This window comes from Opisthocomus hoazin, chromosome 5 (assembly GCF_030867145.1).
Source record: "Opisthocomus hoazin isolate bOpiHoa1 chromosome 5, bOpiHoa1.hap1, whole genome shotgun sequence".
NCBI lineage: Eukaryota > Metazoa > Chordata > Aves > Opisthocomiformes > Opisthocomidae > Opisthocomus > Opisthocomus hoazin.
The window spans coordinates 47,759,963-47,776,589 of record NC_134418.1 but is presented as its reverse complement, the minus strand read 5'-3'; the positions used below and the strand labels follow the sequence as shown (position 1 = coordinate 47,776,589).

The 16,627-nt window shown below is 38.2% G+C and overlaps 1 protein-coding gene across 6 annotated transcripts in view; it reads left to right on the top strand.

Annotated features, from left to right (window-relative positions):
• LRBA (LPS responsive beige-like anchor protein) overlaps positions 1 to 16,627 on the top strand; it is a 423,407-nt gene that overhangs the window by 305,869 nt on the left and 100,911 nt on the right. For all 6 annotated transcript variants that reach the window (XM_075421117.1, XM_075421115.1, XM_075421113.1 and 3 more), the window contains 2 exons: positions 6,070 to 6,210; positions 7,404 to 7,523. In XM_075421117.1, the coding sequence (XP_075277232.1) occupies positions 6,070 to 6,210; positions 7,404 to 7,523 (261 nt within the window). The remainder of the gene's footprint in view (positions 1 to 6,069; positions 6,211 to 7,403; positions 7,524 to 16,627) is intronic.

Genomic DNA, 16,627 nt, shown 5'->3' with positions numbered 1-16,627 from the left:
CTTCTTTGCTTCAGTCTTCAGTGCCAAGGCAGGCCCTCAGGAATCCCAGGCCCAGGAGGTAAGAGAGGAAGCCTACAGTGAGGATGACTTTCCCTTGGTCGAGGAGGACTGTGTGAGGGATCGCTTAAGCGATCTAAACGCCCACAAATCCATGGGCCCCGATGGAATGCACCCACGAGTGCTGAGGGAGCTGGCGGACGTCATTGCTGAGCCACTCTCCATCATCTTTGAGAGGTCCTGGAGGACAGGAGAGGTGCCCGAGGACTGGAGAAAAGCCAGTGTCACTCCAGTCTTCAAAAAGGGCAAGAAAGAGGAGCCAGGGAACTACAGGCTGCTCAGCCTCAGCTCCATCCCGGGAAAGATGATGGAGCAACTTATCCTGGAGGTCATCAACAAGCAAGTGGAGCAAAAGAAGATTATCAGGAGTAGTCAACATGGATTCACCACGGGGGAATCATGCCTGACCAATCTGATAGCTTTCTACGATGGCATGACTAGCTGGGTAGATGAGGGGAGAGCCGTGGATGTTGTGTACCTCGACTTCAGCAAGGCTTTTGACACAGTCTCCCATAACCTCCTCCTAGGGAAGCTCAGGAAGTGTGGGCTAGATGAGTGGTCAGTGAGGTGGATTGAGAACTGGCTGAATGGCAGAGCTCAGAGGGTTGTCATCAGCAGCACTGAGTCTAATTGGAGGCCGGTAACTGGTGGTGTCCCCTAGGGGTCAGTACTTGGCTAAGTCTTGTTCCACTTCTTCATCAACGACCTGGGTGAAGAGTTAGAATGTACCCTCAGCAAGTTTGCTGATGACACCAAACTGGGAGGAGTGGTAGATACACCAGAAGGCTGTGCTGCCATTCAGTGTGACCTGGACAGGCTGGAAAGTTGGGCAGAGAGGAACCTGATGAGGTTCAATGAGGGCAAATACAGCGTCCTACAGCTGGGGAGGAGCAATCCCATGCATCAGTACAGGCTTGGGGCAGACCTGCTGGAGAGCAGTTCTGCGGAGAGGGACCTGGGTGTCCTGGTGGACACAGGTTGACCATGAGCCAGCATTGTGCCTTGGCTGCCAAGAAAGCTAATGGGATCCTGGGGTGCACTAAGAGGAGTGTGGCCAGCAGGACGAGGGAGGTTCTCCTTCCCCTCTACACTGCCATAGTGAGGCCCCATCTGGAGTACTGTGTCCAGTTCTGGGCTCTCCACTTCAATAAAGATGAAGAGCTACTGGAGAGAGTCCCGCGGAGGGCTACAAGGATCATGAGGGGACTGGAGCATCTCTCCTACGAGGAGAGGCTGAGGGAGCTGGGCTTGTTCAGCCTGAAGAAGAGAAGGCTGAGAGTGGACCTTATATATGCTTACAAATATCTTCAGGGTGGGTGTCAGGAGGATGGGGCTAAACTCTTTTCAGTGGTGCCCAGCGACAGGACAAGGGACAATGGGCACAAACTGAAGCGTAGGAAGTTCCATCTGAACATGAGGAAGAACTTCTTCCCTCTGAGGGTGACGGAGCACTGGAACCGGCTGCCCAGGGAGGTTGTGGATTCTCCTTCTCTGGAGATATTCAAGACCCGCCTGGACAAGGTCCTGTGCAGCCTGCTGTAGGTGACCCTGCTTCGACAGGGGAGTTGGACTAGATGACCCACAGAGGTCCCTTCCAACGCCTACCAATCTGTGATTCTATGATTCTATGTCAGGGTGGTTGAAGTCCCCCATGAGAACCTGGGCCTGTGACTGTGAGGCTGCTTGCAGCTGCCTGTAGAAGGCCTCATCAACTTCCTCCTCCTGGTCAGGTGGCCTGTAGTACACACCCTCAATAACATCACCCATATGAGTCTGTCCGTTAATTCTAACCCACAAGCTCTCAACATGTTTGTCTGCCCCCAGGCAGAGCTCAATGCATTCCAGTTGCTCCCTCACCTATAGAGGAACTCCACCACCTCTCCTTGTTTGTCTGTCTTTCCTAAAGAGTCTGTAGCCATCCATGACAGCATGCCAGTCATGTGAGCTGTCCCACCGTGTTTCTGTGATGGCAACCAAGTCGTAGCCGTCCTGCTGTATAATGGCTTCCAGCTCCTCCTGTTTATTGCCCATGCTACGTGCATTGGTGTAGACACACTTGAGCTGGGCTGTCAATCTCACCCCTGACCCTGGCACACCAACCCTGGGCTCATCCTTAGTGAGCTGGGCGATGTCCCCTTCCCCCTTCGAACCTAGTTTAAAGCCCTCTCAATGAGCCCCGCCAGCTCGTGGCCAAGAATCCTTTTTCCCCTTTGAGACAGCTGCGATGCACCTGTTGCCAGCAGGCCCGGTGCTGTGTACACCTCCCCGTGATCAAAGAAGCCAAAATTGGACCGATGGCACCAGTCCCTGAGCCACCTGTTAACCAGGTGAGTTTTCCTGCCCCTTTCAGTGCTGTCCCCTGCCACTGATGGGATGGAGGAAAACACCACCTGTGCCCCTGATCCCTCAACCATTCGCCCCTGTGCCCTGAAGTCCCTTCTGATGGCCTTGGGACTTCTCTCTGCTATCTCGTCCCCGCCAACCGGCATTACCAAGAGGGGTAATAATCAGAGGGCTGCACCAGACCAGGGAGTTTCTTCGTAACATCCCTAACCCGGGCCCCAGGGAGGCAGCAGACTTCCCTGTGGGATGGGTCCGGTCGGCAGATCGGGCCCTCTGTCCTCCTCAGAAGGGAATCACCTATGACAATTACCAGGGTTCAACAGGGTCTCTTCTGAAAATGGAAGCAAGATGGGCCACTGTTCCAATGTCTGGCACAGGGTAAGATTAAGGACTGACAAATATAACTATACACCATAGTGTCTGGACATATTTAACAGCAGTAGATGGTAAAAGTCAGTGTGTTTTCTCAGTTATTTTTCAACAAACCATTCTTCTTTTTCGTGTCTCAAAGAAAGTAAGCAAGCATGGTCCAAAGACAGAGTTATTGTATGCAGTTCTTGGTCAAAATGTGAGGTTTATTTATTTTGAGGTACTCCTAGATTTGAGAGCACTTGAAAAAGTAGTATCAAATGGGTTTGGGTTTTTTTTAAGAATAGTTTGTAACTTCCATATTTGTAGCACATATTGTTATAACAACCACTTCAGGTCAAAAATCAAGCGATCATGCTTTTGGAAAAGAGAAAACAAAATCTTCCTTACCCCAGTTCTTCTTCCAGTTCGGACCCTTTTTTGAATGAACTCTGACTTGAAAAGCTATATGCGTTCTTCATTTTTCAATACAGTTTGAAAACTTAGCAGCCATAAGTGATTTCTTTTTTTCATCTTGACTCCTGTAATCTCATCCATTGTTTTTGCTTGTTGAATTTTTTCTGTGTCTACTTGTCTTTTTTTTCCCCCATTTAAGTAAGTATTTTTAATTGGTAAACCGATATCTAATTTTCCTCTCTGAAAAGAGGTGCTGCAAAGGAAATATATTCTGGAATTTCTAGATATGAAGCTCCTCAGCTTGTTCTTCCCTTAGTGATCTGTAGCCATAGGGAAACCATGTTGAGCAGTGTAAATTTGTGGTCTCACAGCTACAGCTAACATAGCTTCGTTTTGGAGTTATTCTTTTTCTCTTGGTGTTTACCCACAAGGGAGATAATGTAGTATGCAGTTGTGATTTCCTGTTAATTTTGAAATGTGAAATAATTACAAGATTTCAATTAATTTGTTTACTAAATTAAAAGTCAGGGGCTATTTGAATATTCCTTGTATATGCTTTATTCTGTAGCTTCAGCTTAGTTAACTGTTCACAGTGCAGTTTAACACACCAGAATCACCTCATCCTTAGAAGCAATTGTCAGAAAAATATGGGCCTGCCTGGTAGAATGTATTAGCCCAATACATTGTCTCCATTTTATTATGAAGCTTCTGGGGAAGCTGTGATATACAGCACTGTCATTACAGATCTATTGTTAGAAGGGTTCTACAGTCTTCTGTGCGCTGCCATTAATTTATAGCAGTAAACAATATGGAGCCCTCCAACTGCAGCAAAGCAGAATCTTTTAATGAGGTGGATGTTATTACCACAATAAATCAGTGCATTCGTGTAATGTATAATTCAATGTGTGTATTCCCACTGTAACTTCTCTGAGTAAGCTGATAGTGTATCATTGTCAGTGCACAGCTCCATGGTTCTTTTTTTTTCCCCTAAGCTTTCTTTCATTTGAGGACTTTTTTTATTTGCTTGCAAATAAATGTGACATGTCTTGATAGTTGTCCTGTTGCAGGCTTCAGAAACCAACTGTAACAATAACAGCCAAAATCAATACCGTGATTTCTGGCTGTATGGATCTCTGCATGATACCTTTTTCTTTTTTTGGAAAGAGAATGAAATCAATTCTAATTGGGTTTAGCTTTATATTCAAGAAATGTAATCCTATAAGTATTGATTTGGGCTATACTCATTTGAAGTGTAATAAAAATATGGGCAGATAAAGAGAATACATAAAATGTTACAGAACCATACAGCACAACACTGTTTCTATTTTTAATTTATGTAACTTGTCTACCAATGACCTTTCTTCTTTTTCCCCTCAAGTATAGCCGAGTCTATAGGGAAAATCAGTACAGGTGGAGATTCCAAAATGGTTCTTGCAACAAAGAGACTTCTTTGAGTCAGTTTCATTCTTCCCTGGAATAAATTTACTAAATCAGATAAAAATCCTTTTATATAGGAATCACTTCTTTTCAAAGGTTATATTTCAAATTAATGAACTGCAAAAATAGTAATTAACCTAAGATGTTTTCTTTATCCTACTGCAATGTGAAAGCTGCTCTAAGTGAAAAATGTAAGATTAGATCTTAGGTCATTCATAGATCTAATCTATCGTAGAAGAGAAAATACTTTGAACTGTATGCCAAATTTCATGTGAGCTGTAAAGAACCAGTTATTTGAATAACAATAATCTCAATAGCAGACATAGTTTTTCACTTGAACTAATGGCTAGGTTATAATACTTCTGTTCAAGGACTCATTTTAAACTTTTTCCTTACCTTGTAGTGTATTCTTAAGTTTATTTATTCTTGCAGGACAGAAAGATGAAAATATTTTTGCATGTTTATTCTTCAGTTACACTTCAGTGCATCTATTGTCTGTACAGATGGGCATTATTTACATTAATAACATACAGTGTGCTCAACATGTATACAAAATTGTTTTGCATATATATTTTGCATGTGTATACAAACATATTTTAGACCTCTTACAGCATTTTACATGTGGAATGGCTAAATTCACTTTTGGATTTCTCAGTGATTTGTGTGTCGTATACTCATTTTTCCAAATCTGTTATGTAAAAGTCTGCTGAAGAAATACACAGCTATAGATAACAAAATATTATATTTCTTACATTTAAATAAATCCCTGGGTGTTTATGTCCTAGGTAAGCACAGAAGAAAGAATACCAGTGTTGGTGAAAGTGTGAAAGATGTTGTTAGTCATGCATATGTTATTTGTTCCTTTTATATGAATGTTTTTATATGGAAATTCTGCTATTTTATTTGTCTATTTCAAAGTTTCAAGTTTTATCCATTAAGTAAAACTAGTCTTGGGATGGTAAATAGAAAGCATAGAAACAGGAATAGTAATATCAAAATTCCAAATGCACTGTTAATATTCTTCCACCCTATCGGTCACTATTTTTCACCCCAATATATCCAAAGATGTTTGTCGTTGTTGCTTTCCATTTGCTTAATAGTGTATCCAACATGCACACATATCCACAGGTACATAAGTTAACAACTCTTTGTCTAAGACGTTCCACTGTGAAGTGGTTTTCAGTCATTGACTTGAATCAGCAGTAAATAGAAATGAAGCCTATATGAATGCAGAAGAGACTTCTTTTCCAGCCAGCTGTGTGCTTGTGCATTGAATCCTGCTTTGAAACACGCAGATCTGTTCAGGTGCTTACAGAATCCGACATCTGCTTTTGCGAAACATCAAACCCCGTATTCTCCAGGCATGCCGATAATTCTGGTTACCAAAAAGAGCAAACGGAGTATGATGCGATAATAGGTCATGTTACATTTATTTACTTAATGTATTTGTTTTTACAAACCTTGTAGCCTATTGGAGCTTTGAACCCAAAGAGAGCAGCATTCTTTTCTGAGAGATATGAATCATGGGAAGATGATCAGGTTCCAAAATTTCACTATGGCACACATTATTCAACTGCAAGTTTTGCACTCACGTGGTTATTAAGAATTGTAAGTATATCTTTTAAATTTTTTTTCCTGTAAATGATAATGAAAGCAACAAATAGCTATGAATGAATAAACTAAAACTCAATGGCATAGGAAAGTACAGAAATTTTCTAGTAGTTGTAATCACTAGTGTAGGATAAATGTATTCCAAAGTTTGAGCAGAAGGTTTTAATTTTTATGGAACAGCCTTTTCAAATCAGTAAAGCTTTTTCTCCTTAAAAATTTATTTTTAGTGTACATTCTTATATGACTTGAAACATGGTTAACTTTCCTTCTTTACATGTTTTCTGACTGCACCATGTACTGAAGATTTGTGATTCTTACTGAATGTATTTAATTTTCACCTCCTAATGAGTGTAAATGAATTGGTTTCTGATGATCATGAAATTCTGTGATGTAAATAATTAATTTTTTTGAAATCTGCTGCAATGTATACGGAAGTGACTTTTGAGATGCTACGTATTGGTAATATATCTCTTAAATAATGCACTTTTCTATAAAATTGAAAGGCGATTTATCTCCTAGAAAGTAATTTCTTTGGGAAAGCATTAGGAGCATATCATTAATTAAAGCTTGTTAGAATGTACAAGCAGACATAAATCCTTGAAGTAATTTATAGTGCTTAGCTAATTTCAAGCAATTATCCACTAATATGTGCTTAAGTGTTCTTTAACTAAGAGGAGGCTTTTAATCTTTCAAACATTTTTCTTTTCTAAATCATAAATTACATATTAAACAATAACAATCATAAAGCTATTGGTATTGAAAGCTACCCTTATATTAATTGGTTACTTTGATCAAAATAAAATGCATGTGTTATTTTGTTACGTGCTAATTTTAAAAATACCTAAGGTGAAGATATTGAGCTTTTTCATGTTTTCAAGAGCAGTTTGTCACAACTGACTATAGCTTCTCCTTCAGCCTGTAAATACTTTATTTCATTTTTATTTGGTTTTGTTTATCTGAATAGATATGCATGGAGTAGGAATAAAAAGCATTTATTGAACAAATAAGCATCGGTTTGTTTTTCTCATTCTTGGATAATAGAATGAACCCTTTGCAATCAATCATGTGTCTGCCAGAAGAATGGCATCATTAATAACCAAACCCCAAAAGAATAATAAATCCCTTTTTTCCCCTGAAATTCCTGAAGAAATACATTGCTGTTTTTAATTAATCTTTTTATATATATTTAGGAACCCTTTACAACACTTTTTCTAAATCTACAAGGTGGGAAGTTTGATCATGCAGATAGAACATTTTCGTCTATTTCAAGAGCGTGGCGCAATAGTCAGCGTGACACTTCTGATATCAAGGTAAAAACTTTCCTGGAAAGTGTTAACGTATTTTATACTACATCTGCCTTTACTGTAGCTGTGATCATAGGACCACAGGCTATGAAGAAGGGAAGGAAGAAGATTTGAGCTATCCTACCATTTGGGACAAGATGCAAGGGAGATGACACATGGTTTTACTTCTGTCAGAAAATTTGAGTGAATTCTTCTGTAATATTATAGCAAGCGTTTTTAACCCCAAGGCTGAAATAAGGCAAAATTGGCCTTTGTGCTACAGATAAGTGTTTCACTGTCTTTTTGTTCTTCTGCACAAGTTTTAAGCCTTTGAAAAAGAAGAGTGTGACTGGCAGGTCGAGGGAGTTTCTCCTCCCCCTCTGCTCTGCCCTAGTGAGGCCCCATCTGGAGTACTGTGTCCAGTTCTGGGCTCCCCAGTTCAAGCAAGATGAGGAGCTACTGGAGAGAGTCCAGAGGAGGGCTACGAGGATGATGAGGGACTGTAGCATCTCTCCTACGAGAAAAGACTGAGGGAGCTGGGCTTGCTTAGGCTGAAGATGAGAAGGCTGAGAGGGGGTCTTATAAATGCCTATAAATCTATTAAGGATGGGTGTCAGGAGGATGGGGCCAAGCTCTTTTCAGTGGTGCCCAGTGACAGGACAAGGGACAATGGGCACAAACTGAAGCACAGGAAGTTCCGTCTGAACATGAGGAAGAACTTCTTCCCTCTGAGGGTGACGGAGCACTGGAACAGGCTGCCCAGGGAGGTTGTGGAGTCTCCTTCTCTGGAGATATTCAAGACCTGCCTGGACGTGGTCCTCTGCAGCCTGCTGTAGGTGACCCTGCTTCAGCAGGAGGGTTGGACTAGATGACCCACAGAGGTCCCTTCCAGCCCCTAACATTCTGTGATTCTGTGAAAAGTCAGTAGAAACTGCTTCTGCCCTGCTCAGGTAAGAATGTTGCAGTTAATATTCATATTATTTTATGTAATTTTGGCTCTAGGCATCCAACCTCATTTCTGGGCAGTTTCTGCAGTGGCCTTTTTCCTTGATTGACTATGACAAACAGGAGGAGGAGGCTGTGCTAATTTAGGTGCAGAAGGGACAAAAACTAGTCTTATGATGTGGAGTAAGTAGATAGGGGATAAAGAGCTGAGAGGGAGATCTGGAAGCAGTCTCCACAAAGACTGTATACTGGGTAGAGAAACAAATGGCTACAGAAAGCCAGTGTCTGAGGATACTAAGATTAAACATAGAATTTAGCATGATACTTTACCTATCCTAACAGGGGTACTGGGCCTGGGAACTGGTGAGTGAATAAGAATTATGTGGGAATAGAAGACAAATTAATCTGGTAATTAGTTGTTATATAGAAAGAGACCTAGAATTAAGTGGGTCAAGAAGCTAAGGCAGGAGCACATAGAAATTCCAAGGGCAGAGGTTTAGGTAGGTAGCCTAAAGCTTAGAGGGAAGGAATGAGATAAACAAATAGAGTCTGGGATCTGAGGAATATTTTGAACTGGGGAGGAGAACAAAGGAGACAAGGATGCTGGCAGTGGTAGGAAAGCTTTATTGACCTCAAATCCCAGAAGAAGGAGTAACATCAGAATTGTTTTTTAATGGAAGGAAGGATGGAAAAGTATAAGACGAAGGAAATCAGAGGCTAACTCAAGAATGTCATGCAACTTGCAAGAGACATAAGTAACATGAAACCATTCTATAACTATTCATAGGGAGCAGACAATGAACGAAAGGGTTGATCTGAAGATTAACAGAATGAGAAAATTGTCAACTGATAGTGCTGAAAAAGTAATGTCTTGCATCTGTGAGTCCCCACCAAAAGAATGGCAGTCAGTGACTAGTTTCCACTAGTTATTACCACTAGTTATTAACACTTACAAAGAGATACAATGTCTGTATCAAATTGGGAAGGAACAGTTTAGAAAATACAAACACATTGGATTTTTAAAAATTGACTGGTCATTATGAGCTTTATTCTCTTGTACCTACAAGACTGGCAGGCAAAATTTCAGAGTGCTTTTTTTTTTCGAGAAATGAAGGAAGAGAAAGGTAGCAGTGGTGGACAAATGAAGTATTTAATTTTTAAAAAGGAAGGAAAAGAGAGCCAAGAAATTATGAGGTGAGTTTAACTACAGTTCACAGAAAAATACTTAGGTAAATAATCAGACTGTGTTTAAGTACCAGGAAGATAACAAGGAGACAAGCAGATGGAACACATGTTTATCAAGAAGATTGTGTCAAAGTAATCACAGTTTCTGACGAGAAAAGTTAACTTTCTCTTGAAAATGTAGGTACAGATAGACATGGAAATGACTTTGCTGTAGTATCTGACTGTCCATACCATTCAATCCATGGCAAACACAGGGTGAAAAACATTTATTTCTCAACAGGAGAAAGGGTTTTAAGCTTTACCTTGCATTTCTGATGGGCTGAGAACATAAATGTAGTTGGCTATTGTGGCTGATTAAATAATATTAGGGTTTTTTAAACACTAAACTCTCTGGATTCCCGTTAATATTTCTACAACTGATGAAATACAAAGGATTTGGGAAGGCACTTCTAAGATTTTGGAAGTGTCAGGCCAAAGTGGATGGTATCTTCATGCATGGGGAGTAGGGGCACAAAGGAAAAAGAAGGGTTTATTCCTATTCCAGCTGAAAAAATGGTGAATTTTTAGAACCATTGGGCTGATTACAGGAAATTATTTCTCCTTGCTTCTTGTGTGAAGAGAATGAATGTAGTTATTGATGCTTGCTGTCCTAAGATTATTGTTAATCTTAGTTGGAGGCATCATATATTACAAGGAAGTCTAACATGAGCTAGGTTTGGAAGCAACTCTTGTTGGCTGGTATCACTTCAGCAGCATCTGTGTGGTCACAGCCAATCTTTGTCAATATCCTGTGAAAACCTTGGATCAATGATCAAAGCAGGAAACTAATGCTGCACTGTAATAAAAACTTTGGTTGAACTATTCAAATTTTGATTTCAAGAGGTGATATGTTGCATAAAATTTAATTTCCTAGTTCTCCCCTATCCATTTATTTAAGCAATGCTAATTAAAAATCCTGTGGAAGTTTGCTAGTATCTCACTACCACTCTGGCATTCTTATTTGCTAATTAGTTCAGCACTGTTGTCTTTAAATGTTTATGTTAAATCTTCTGCACTGAAGAATGTGAAATGCGTTTCAATTCTGTGAGAGTACCACTTAATACTTTTAAAGTGCTAGACAGGCATGACCATTAACTCATTTAGGTACTTCTTAATTTACATTATTGTGCAAACAATGCTGGTAGTTTTGTTAATACTGTATAAAAAGCAATCATGGATAGCCTGGCAGTGTTTAACAGAAAAATAGTTCAGTTTGGCGCTTGGACTAAGTTCCAGAATACAATACAGAAGTTAAGTCTGTCTGTTCTTTTGTGTTGCTGTTTTTCTTTGATGAATGAGTAGATTTGCGCATCCTTGTTCAGAAGCAGTTGTTATTTGTGGTTTGGTAGCTAAGCTGTTGCGATAAATTTATCTATCATTATATTTACAACAGTATAGTTGTTACCCATGTTGCTCTTTGCATGTATTTTCTCTTTTCCAAGTGTAGTACTTTGCTGATTTTTTTTTTAATATCATATATACAGTTTTTCAAGATCATTTGAAATTCTCATGCTGTCCTCCATGCTATGTTGCCTTCTTAGTATTATCCGGAATTTTATTACTGCACCTTCTATGCCATGTCATTAATGAGATTATTGACTGGTATTAGGAGCAGGGCAGACCCCATTAGCATGTCCTCCCAGTTTGACAGTGACCTATTGATAACTGCTCTTGGAATATGGATTTCCACCTTCGGTCCTCCCACATTATTGTAACTTAATCTCATCTCCATTTCTCTGCTTTGCTTATAAGAATGTCATGGGAGACTGAGACAGTCTGAGAGGTCTTTCTCAAAAGTCAAGCAACATCTTACCTCTTTTTATTTCACCATCCACTATTGCAGTTACGTTTTGAAAAGAAAATTAGATTGGATTAATGTGATTGATTTTTTACCATTTTTAAACCAATTTATGGTCACTAGAATAATTATATACTGTTCTTCATGCTTCCTACTGCCTTGTGTGTGTTCCTTTTCCATGTGCTTATGGCTTGGGGTTTTTTTGGTGCATTTGATTAGTTTTGTTCAAAAGAAGATGCTAGAAGACTATAAACTTACAGAAAACATTAGTAAGGTCCAATTGTGCTGTTCCAGATAGTTCCATCATGGGTACTAATTGGTGAAAGTCAATCTTGTGATGTGACACACATCATTGACAGCTATTGTAAAGCTGGTGTGATAGTACTGAATATCTGAATTCATATCTCCTACAGGTGTGTTTGGCAAGTTATGATACCTTATCTTGTCCTAAAGTTCTCATAGTATAGAAGAGCTCAATTTCTAGGTACAGAAATTTTGTCAAGTTAACTATATTGTAAAACTCATTATCATCACATTGTTTTGGACATTTTTTCTTTAAATGAAGCTTCATGTTTAAAGTCTCTTTGATCTGTAACAGTATTAAACATTGTCTGCTATAATGTGTAGATTGTCTTGGGCTTCTAGGAAGTGTATAAAATATGTTATGAAGTGGGTATCTGTTGTATAAAACACTAGTGAGATTGGGAGACAGTGGGTTTGCCCAAGATTCTTCAGGAGTGCCATTGGAGAGGACAGCTTGGGAAGCAGGAGAATGCTAAAAAGACGTCATGATTTCATTATGAATAGGATACCAAGATTAAGAACTAAATTATAACTTAAGCGATAATCATGGATCTAAAATGTTGTCTCAAACTGTAGACTGTAATAAACAAAGAACTCTGAAAGTAGCCCTGTGTCTTCTCGATTTTCATCCATTTTCTAGTTCTTTGCCTCTAAGTCATTTCTATGCTAATGACTAAAGTTGATCCTGGACAAAAATGTTTTTGATAGTCAGCCTATGGAAACTGACAGGGCCAACTTTGAACTAGACATAACCTGTGCTAAACCAAGGATTCTACCGGCCATAGGACACTCTCAGAATCTATTTTGAAGATATCATAGTGCTGTTATATACTGTTCTTTAGGTTTTGTAAATTGTTCTTAAAAGGAATAAAGAAAACATTGGCTACAAATATGCAATATTTAACAAGATTTGTTGAGTTTTGGTGCCATGACTTCTTAATTAGACAGTGGCATTAAAATATAGCTAGTGCATCTGAATAACATTATTGAAATATTTAAAATTAAAGGTATAATTGCAGTAAAGTAAAAGTAAAATTAAATCATTTAATACATTGATCTCACAGAATCACAGCTCATTGGAGAGATGCTCAGATAATTACATTAATGCGCTTAGGTACCTCAGTCCTTCACTATTTCTTAACTTTTCTTCCTTTCCAGTACATACTTTGAGTGACATAACAAAGGTTACACAACGAAAAGCCATCCAGGCTAAAGTTTTCAGCTGTGAGTTCTTAAAGGCCTATGCAAAGCACTTATTAAAAAAAAAAAATCATTGACTTCTGATAAAGAAATTATACAGAAATCCATTCATAATATGTCCTGTAATCGCGTGTCTTTTTCACATACTTTTACTGAAAGAAGCACATCCAGGGAAACTTGAGTATACACAGGGATTACTGGGTCTTTTTTTTATTGAAGTGTTAAACCTGCTCCTATCTGTGAGTCCTGATGTATTTTATCCAAACAAGCACAAACTCTGTACAAAAAATCTTTGTTATGGTAGACAAGTTAGATCTGTAACCAAATATGAATAGAATATATCACAAAATTAAAATACTGGTAGTGTTACCTGCAGTCATAGATATTGCTTATTTTCTGTGACTGTTGTGTAGTTTACTAAGTTGTTATTGGGTCACATGTATTCAACGTGGATTTTTTTATTCAGTGTGGATTTTTTCTTTCAAGCATGAGATTCTTCAAGTCTTCAAGAAGACTTGAGAATCTGGACTCCATCATAGAACATTATGGGCAATAAATATTAAGGTGGGCACTGGGAAAATTCTGTTAACCTAATAATACATCAGGTTTTGTATGTCTGGAGAAGGTTATTAATAGTTGTGACTTTCTATAAAGAAAAAAAAATCCTTCTCTGCAAGTATTGGAACAGATGATGCTTTGTTGCCTATGGGTTTGCTTCTTGCAATTGATTGATTCTTTTGTCAAAAAAGCTGTAAGCCTCAAATTAAGACCTTCTGTTGTTTTTTAAACTTGTAGGAGCTTAGTTATCTTTATGACCTGCTGTAAAATTTGACGAAAATTGACCAAGAAACTTAATATGGTTTTGGAGGAAATGGAGGATGCTGTAGATAGGCCAATGATCATATGCAAGCTGCAGGATTGAATATGACTGATTGAAAGGCATGTTAAGCTATATGTCTAAACCTTAGTACTAGAGGCAAGAAACTGGAGATCCAAGCTGCTAGAACATTCAGAAACTGGAGGATGACAAATTTTGTGGCTTTCTTTAAAATACATATTTAAAAAAGAGTTGAAGATCTGCAAAATGGCAACTCATGCTTATTGAAACAGGCTGCCTAACATAAGCACACCTAAGACACCCTGTAACCTGATAAGCTTTTCTACATGTGCTTTGCTTTGTTTTATACTTCACTTAATAGACAGGAGTTTCAAAAGTGACAAGGAATAAAGTTGCTGCCAAACTGGCAACATCACCTTTGAATAGGGGAAATTTCATGTCATATTAGTAGCAAGGTCAAAGATGTCCAAGAGCAACGACTAGCAAAATTCAGAAGGAGGTACATAGTAATTAAAATTTTTAACTATAAACTGTACTTCCAGTATAGCAAAACTTTTAACGTGTTTAGGATGAAGATGTTTGGTTTTCATGAAAATTTTTTTTTTCTGTAAAACTGTGTCAAGATCATTAACAGGCAAATACTTCTCTGAGTAAAAAAAAAAAAAGAAAAATTCTAAATTCAGTGAGATCTGTGTATGGTAATCTGTGGGAAATGCAGTAGTTAAAAATACAGACATCTGGGTGTATGGATCAGAAAGTTCCATCCATTATCTGTGGCCTACTTCTTTTATAGCCAGGCATAATTGCATCGAAAATGAAACAAATATGTTTAATATCTGCTCCAAAATTTTTGTGTAGCTGTTGAAATAATAAACTTCAAGTTATGGACAAATTTGCTAAAGTCCAAAGGAAAATGACCGGAAGTCTGGAAAATGAGACCAGTGATATAAAATTGGAGGGTTTAGGTTGTTTACTTTGGAGAAAAGAGAAACAAGGACAGAAAACGTAAAGTGCTTTGGCAGTGGCAGTTGTAATGCTTTTACCCTGCTGGGGATTTTGGTTGGCAGACACAGTGCACTTCATTTCATGGAATCATAGAACAGCCCAGGCTGAAGGGACCTTGAAAGATTGTCTGGTCCGACTTTTTGTGGGAAAGGGAGCCTAGATGAAATTATCTAGCACCTTGTCCAATCCCATCTTGAAAACCTCTGGTGATGGAGACTCTACCACATCCCTAGGAGGCTGTTCAATAATAATTCTAACTGTAAAGAATTTCTTTCTTATATTGAGATGAATTCTGCTGTATACTTCCTGTTCCAGTGTGCAGATGTGCCAGCCTTGGGACTGGCATGTGTGCTGTCCGTCTTTAGTGCAGGAGGAGAATAGTGGTCAGAAACTGCTGGTAGGAATGGGTCTTGTTGTCCCTGAGATAAAGGCTGCTCCTACACATTGATAAGTGTAAAAAGGGGCAACTGCTGCTTGTATTTGTTCTGAATAGGACAAGAAATGGGCTCCAGCTGCAGCAAAAGCAGACTAGATGTTAGGCAGACCTTCTAGTGGTGTGAACAGAGGAACACTAGAAATTCATAAGATCCCCATCATGGAAAATTTTAAAAGAACAAGGCAGAGAAACATCTTTCACCAATACCTGGTTATAATTGTCTGTGAATGGTAAGGTGGAGAAGATGATCTTTCAAGGTTTCTTCTGATTCAATATAGTCCTTTTCACCCCCAGTTAATTTAAAAAAATGGAGGAAAGGAATGTAGTTGTATATATAACTTTTTTTTCTTTCGCTGTCAAATTAACATGAACTACATATTACATAGTGTGTAAATATAGTCAATAAATACCATTTCATAATTTTACATATATCCTCAGTAAAAAGTAAAATAATTTTGTGTATATATAATCCATGTGTTAATTAACAGGATTTAAATGCCTTAAAGATGCATTTTTTTGCAATATATTATTGACTTAATAAAATGTACTTACTGATCAATAATGAATCAACTACTAATTATGATTATAATATATTTCATTAATCTACTAAACATCTGGATTTTTTATAATTTTGTTTAATTTTAAATTACTAAAGATTTTAATATTTTTCTTAAAAATTTGAGCTATAATCTCTTGGAACTTTAACAGGATGATTAGACATTGACAAAATTAATTTCTTCATTAGTTCAATTTAGAATTTTAATGGAAACTTGCTGAAGTATTTTTCTTACAAGTTGGGAGAATTTCAGGCAATGTGTTGAGGCAATTTCTTAGTTCTGTGAGAAATAACACACACATAGGAGATGGAGGGAAACTCATAGGTACTTAGAAATTATACTTTCCCACAGTCATGAAAATGATTACATTGAAGTGTGATGAAAGAATGAAATTTGATTTAATGGAGTATCTTAGTATATATTTTTGAATGCCATTTAAGCCCCCTAACAGAGGAAATAATGTGTGGGAATATGAATAAAAACCTAGACTTCTAATATGCATTTTTGTTATTCTGTTTGACAGGTTATATATAGGCTTAATATTTCTTAATGTAATTGTCAGATAATTTAGTTTGAAAATCTGGTATCTTATAAATGTTTTAATATGGTTAGGGAATCTGTGTCACTGTTTCTAGACACCTTTGCAGATCATATAACTCTGCTTCAAAATGCATCTGTCCATTATTTTCTAAACAAAAGAATAAAATAACATTTTGTTACATTAAAGAAACAAAATATCTTGTATAGATTTTTTTATGCATGGTAGCAAACATGAATATAAATTACCAGTGTTGAGCTGACGTTCCGTGGATACGACTTGTTTTT